This window comes from Perognathus longimembris, chromosome 7, assembly GCF_023159225.1.
Source record: "Perognathus longimembris pacificus isolate PPM17 chromosome 7, ASM2315922v1, whole genome shotgun sequence".
Lineage (NCBI taxonomy): Eukaryota > Metazoa > Chordata > Mammalia > Rodentia > Heteromyidae > Perognathus > Perognathus longimembris.
The window spans coordinates 2,149,052-2,154,607 of record NC_063167.1 but is presented as its reverse complement, the minus strand read 5'-3'; the positions used below and the strand labels follow the sequence as shown (position 1 = coordinate 2,154,607).

At 69.4% G+C, this 5,556-nt stretch overlaps 1 protein-coding gene across 2 annotated transcripts; it reads right to left on the bottom strand.

The window, feature by feature from the left end:
- Nucleotides 1-1,657: 1,657 nt before the first annotated feature.
- On the bottom strand, nucleotides 1,658-4,185 carry LOC125354502 (small integral membrane protein 1-like). Of its 2 annotated transcripts, none has more exons than XM_048350129.1 (3): nucleotides 4,171-4,185; nucleotides 2,038-2,151; nucleotides 1,658-1,797 (listed from the first exon to the last, which is right to left on the bottom strand). In XM_048350129.1, the coding sequence occupies exons 2-3, from the start codon at nucleotides 2,142-2,144 to the stop codon at nucleotides 1,671-1,673; spliced, it is 234 nt and encodes a 77-aa protein (XP_048206086.1). In that variant the 5' UTR covers nucleotides 2,145-2,151; nucleotides 4,171-4,185; the 3' UTR covers nucleotides 1,658-1,670. The 2 variants fall into 2 exon arrangements, with proteins under 2 accessions (XP_048206086.1, XP_048206085.1); XM_048350128.1 differs by lacking the exon at nucleotides 4,171-4,185 and adding an exon at nucleotides 2,244-2,343.
- Between the last annotated feature and the right edge of the window lie 1,371 nt (nucleotides 4,186-5,556).

Genomic DNA, 5,556 nt, shown 5'->3' with positions numbered 1-5,556 from the left:
CAATCCCCCCAGTGATCTCGGCACTGGCTCTCCCCGAGGCCTTGCTGGAGCGTTAGTCTGCTGGGGTCTGCCACTGGCTTTTCTTGGGGAAATGAAGGGCATTGGGGAGGGGGGGGTCTTTGTTGACTGCCCCTACCCTCTTCATTCACATTGGGGGCCCCTGCCAGGGCTCGCTCCGTCCATGACTCCCAACTGGCCCAGGGCACGCCTGCTCCCCGGTCTTCAGTGCATGCCCTCCTCAGCCTTCCGGAGCCCAGGGACCAAGCTACCGAGCTGGACTGGGGTCTGAGGCTGTGAGCAGCTGGCGTGCCCCCCCAGCCTCTGCCCCGGCTCCGCTCGGGGACTGGCCGGGCACCTCCAGAGACGTGGCTAGGGCACAGGGTGTCGCCACCCTGCATGAGCTGAAGTGCCGGACCAGCCTGCAGAGCAGCCGGCACCTCTTACGTCCTTGCCTTGGCCTGCGGCGGGGGGATGCCTGCAGCGTGCCCGTCTTCATCCCACCTTCCTGCTGCTTGGGCCAAGGCTTGGGGTCCCTGGGACGCCTGGGTCCCCTAGAAGCTGAGCGGCCACGCAGTCTCCTTTGTTTCCAGCCTGAGGGCAGCGCCCGCATCCGCCCCAGCCCCAGGCCGAGGCCCGGGCTGTCATGACCGGCCAGCCGTAAGCAGGAGGCTGCAGCCGCCGGGACCAGCCCCGCCACAGCTTCCACAGAGGCGCCGTGGTGTGGGGACCCCAGCCCCGGATGGCCCCACTCTTCCTCGGGGTTTCAGCCATGGGCCTCTTGGGAGTTAGAGGCCAGTTGTGAGGCGCACGCACACCCGGGGGTGGGGGAAGGTTCTGTCCCCAGGACCAAGCACAACCTGAATGTTGGGCGCCTGGACCTGCCGCCCAGCCTCCGTGTTCCCCGAGCGTGGCGGCGCGCTCCGCCGCGGGCACTTCTAGCAGCTATCTCCAGCGCCTGGGGGCCGGGGACATTGCGCAATGGGCCAGGCCGAGCGTGTGGCCCAGCAGGACTGGGACCAAAGTTCCCCAGCAATTAGCTGCAGCAGCCCCAGAGTGGTCACAGGCCGGACCTCACGCGGGTGGGCGGGGAGGACAGACCCAGCACACCCTGACCCTCGGAGAGGGCCCAGGCAGGAAGGGGCACATTCCAAGGCACGGGGCCAAGCAGGAAGGGCCGAGGGGAGGACCGGCCTCGCCTTGCGTCACGCCCGCGTGGAGGGGCGGAGGGGCAGCTCTGGCCTCCTTCCAGGCCACCCCACGTGATGCCCCCGGGAGAAGACGGCCCTCTGCTCTACACAGGAACGATCAGCCTCCCCCCCCCCCAGGGGGGGGGGGACACGGGGTCCGTGTAGAGCCCACCCCGCACAGCTACACAGAAAAGGGGCTGCGGGACGGGGGGCTTGTCTGCATTAAGCCCCTCTTGTGCCTTGCCTAGGAGAGCCAGAATCTCGTGGGCACCCCGGTTTCCAGCCGCGCCCGATCTTGCGTCTCGTGCCCCATGAAGGACTCCCACGTGCTGCGGGGGTGCGGCTCTCGTGTGGGCCCGGGCCAGCCCTGCACGCCACGCACGGCAGGCCCGCAGCCAACACCCGTGTGCGTGTGCGCTGCCTCCTGGGACCCTCCGACCCCGTGCCGGGCCTGTGGCCAGCCTCGAGCGTGTGACTTAGGATTTATTTGCACTTGTGCACATAGTAGCCAGTGACGTAGCCCGGGATGAAGATGGCCCAGAAAAGGGCTATTCCGCCCAGCACCTTCATGACGACCCCCAGCTTGCCTGTGCAGAGCTTCTGGAAGGTCCTAGAGCGAGAAGCAGCAGGAGGTAAGGCCCGGCCGAGACAGGGGTAGGGCCCCTGGGTGTGCTCCTGACGGGCTGGGGCGGAAAGTCCAGATCCAGGCCCTGGGGGGCCTCCCGCGGGGTCGGGAGGCCTGGGTGCCCCCCGGAGCTGGAAGCCAAGGGAAGGCTGGGGGCGGGGCGCCGGGCGCGGAGCGGGCCGGCCCGCCGGGGCTCCGTGTGCGGAGCAGCCCGTGGGGCCTCACCTCCTGCAGCAGGACGCCTCCGTGCTGGACACGGCCGCCACGCTGACCTCGTCCCGAAGGCTGTCGTCCCACCTGCTGTAGTGGACGCCGCTCTCCGGGGGCTGCATGCCGCCCGGGCGGGGAGCTGGAGGCCCCGCTCAGCGCAGCCCCACACGGGGCGGCCCGGCTGCCTGCGGGAGGAGAGGACAAAGACGGACTGTGCTCGCCTGACCCGCCGGGGGAAAGGGACCGGCCGAGGATCACGTGGGACCCGGAGGCCCAGCCCTGGCTCGAGGAGGGGAGCAGCCCCTGGGGCCTCCTCCTGGTGCACTTGGCGGGACAGGCTGGCACAGGGCTGACACCTGGGCCCAGTGGCCAGGCCCAGCCGCCACGGCCGATCACTCTTCCTCCTCAGCCCTGCAGGTGAGCCCAGGGCTGCTCTCCGGAGGCCGGCAAGGCCAGGGGTGGGCAGGAGGCAGCGGCCGGTACGGCGGGTGCCGCCTGCCAGGGAAGAGGCCCGCGCGGCCTCCGCCCTCCCCACTCGTCCACCCAGTCTTGCACAGGGGTTGTGCCAGGCCCCCGGGGGACCCACGTCGTCCAGGAGACCACACCGCCCGGGGCAGGAGACACCCCACGATGAGATCCGGTCCCGCTGGGCTCTGGCTCACGGGGCTGGGACTCAGCCCGGAGCTTTCCATGGTGCCAGGCACCCCAAGAGCAGAGAGCAGGCTGGGGCTGAAATAGGGGTCAGAGTCACATCAGAGTGACTCTACCTTCTGACCTCTGTTAAGACCTCCTGTGTACCCAGAGTGTGGGTGGGCCTTCGGGTGGCCCCCGCTCGCCTAAGCTGAGGCATGGGGCCCGGTCGCCCTTGTCAGGTCCTCAGTGTCCCTTCAGGGAATCCAGCCCTCCAGGGGCTGCCTCGGCGAGCAGCCCCTCACGCCGGGAAACCGAGCTGCGCACACGGGCCTGAGTGCTCAGCCCGCCACGGTTCTGTGAGAAGCCAGCGTTGGCACTCAGGACACGGGTGTCCCTGCTGTTCGCTTCCCGTCCTGCATCCGAGTCTGCCCTGGCCAGTGGGGGGAGGGAGGAGGAGCCTAAGAAGCTGGGCTCCAGAGCCACAGGTGGGAGCTGCTGGCTGGGCCCTGGGCCTGCAGCGGCTCCTGGAGGGTGGACGCTGCCCGGCCGAGGGCTCCCCGGAGAGTGGCCGCGGCCGGCGGCGGCTCACCTGCCCCTCCGGGTGGGCACACGCTCCCGTCTTGCCCCTGGCAGTAGCGAGAAGGCAGCACGTGACGGCTGCTGGGCTACGATCCGCGTGATGCCTTTGCTCTCCTTCCCCAAGGCAGTCGCTGTGGGCCAAGCGCTGGTGCGTCAGGGGACACGGCACGTTCCAGAACCAGTGGCCACGGGGGGAGCCCGCATTGCTCTCAAAGCCCACGCTGCGCACGCCCACGGGCCCCCACCCGCGGAGGGCCGATGCCTGGGGAAACATCAGCCCCGGTCCTTTCTAAAAGTGTCCATTGCCTCTGTGGTGGTTGCCCAATTCTGAAACTGGTAATTTCCTCATTTTGCTATCCTTAGGCCCCAGACCCCCCTTCCTCTGCACCCCTGTATCTGACTGCCCAGTGTACTTCGTGCCCCTCTGCAGTGATGATTAAAGTAAGATCTGATCTGTTGAGCTGCCTCCTTTCATCTCTTTGATCTTGCCTAGCAGCCACCCCTTCCTTTCCCCCTCCTTCCGTACCTACTCGGCTGGGAAGGCAGCAGGCAGCCCAGGTACAGGAGCAGCACAGCCCGAAGCTAGTGCCGTCTCCAAATTCACGGCAGCTGCTGCCCCCCCACAGGCCTCGGGGTGTGAGGAGGGCGGCCCTGACTGTCTCCAGCCGTGGACAGTGGGAGCCTGTTATTTGGGGTGAAGGCAGAGAACACATGGCTCCCAGACTACCCAGTTGGGCAAGGCCACCAGGAGCCAGTGAGGAGCCGCGAGCCAGGCACTCCAGGCCCTTGCTCACCCCGGGTCTGCCCAACAGCTCCAGGCACTGCCAGGGCCCCTCGGAGCCAGCTCTCGGCCCCTCTTGGGAGGGTGTGAGGCCGGAAGTGGTACGCAGCCCCTCCCCACTGGCCCCAAAGTGCCTCTGGAGACCCCACACTTACAGATCAAGTCTGGAAGCCGCCGCTTTGGGCCCAGGTAGGAGGTTAGAGCCTGGCCAGGGGCTCCCACCGCCTCTGAGCTGGCCAGGCCCAGGTGTGACGTGCCAGAGGATGCCTCGGCCTTAAATAAAACAACACAAAATAAACGAAGGTGGCGGGAGGCGTCCTGGGCTGGCAGAGAGGAGCGGCGCTGGTCCTGAGGGTGTCCGCGGGCTCCTGGAGAGGGCGGGCGGGCAGTTCGGGGGGCCTACTGGACTGCCCTCCCCAACCAGGGGCAACCCTCTAGCGGGGGCTGGGGGGACGTGCCTCGGGGAGCTCTGCTCCCCCCTGCCCCAGCGTGGAGGGCCCAGGCCCACCTCCTCCCTTGGCCTCCCCAGGAGTCTCCAGGAGTCTCACCTGCGTCCCCCACCGGGGCGCTGCACGCGCTGCAGACGCTTCTCCAGCGCACTGGGGCGGCCGGGGGCCGGGACGGCCAGGGGCGGGGGCGGGGTGTGGGCGGGGCCAAGCGAGGTGGGCGGGGAAGCGGAGAGCCCGGTCACTGCTGGGGCGGGGCCTGCGTGGAGGGCGGGGTCTGGGCGGGGCCAAGGGCGGGGGGCGGGGTCTGCGGGATCCGCTCCAGCGCCACCGAGGCTCCCGGAGCCGCCGCGCGTTCAGAATCCGGGGACGAGGGGAAGCAGGCCCGGCTGGCGGTGGCCTGGCTGCCTCCTGGAGAACCAGGACCCCGGTGGCGGGGCCGCCCTCGTCCGCGCTGAGCAGGGCCGGTGCCCGCGGGAGCCGGGTCCCGCGCGGGCTGCGGGCGGAGGGCAGGGCGGACCGGCCGGCATTCCTTCCTGGGCACTCGGTCTCTGACCCCCGGCCCACGCTGTCGGAACGGCTGGGAGCAGAGCCAGGACAGGCCTCCCTCCCCCCCCTCCCTCCACCCTCTGCCCCCCACCATCCCCCCTCCCCCCGCCTCCCACCCCCGCCTGGGCCTGAGGCACGGCCTAGAGGAGCTAGTTCAAAGCCCAGTGCCACGAAAATCAGAATGTTAGGAGCTGTAGGCCAGTCAGGGGAGGCCCTGCGGGGTGGGCGGGGGGGGGGGGGCCTCAGGTGGAGAAGTCTGTGTGGCTGGGGAGGCCAGGAGGCGGCGCTGCAGGTCAGCCGCAGCAGCCCAGGCTCGGGCCTCCTGCAGGGTGGGGGCTGGGAGGCGACCCCGCGACCCCGTTGGGCCTGGGCTCGGGGAGGAGTGGTGAGGGAGCTCTGGACTGGGGGTGGGTACCAGGGAAGAAGAGACCACAGCCAACACTAGGGTTTAATTCTGTCTCAGAGAGTGGTTCGCCCAAGGCGGCTTCCGGCCGCGTCCCAGGGTCCCAGGCTGGGCCGGCCTCCTGCCCGGGGCCCAGCCTCGTC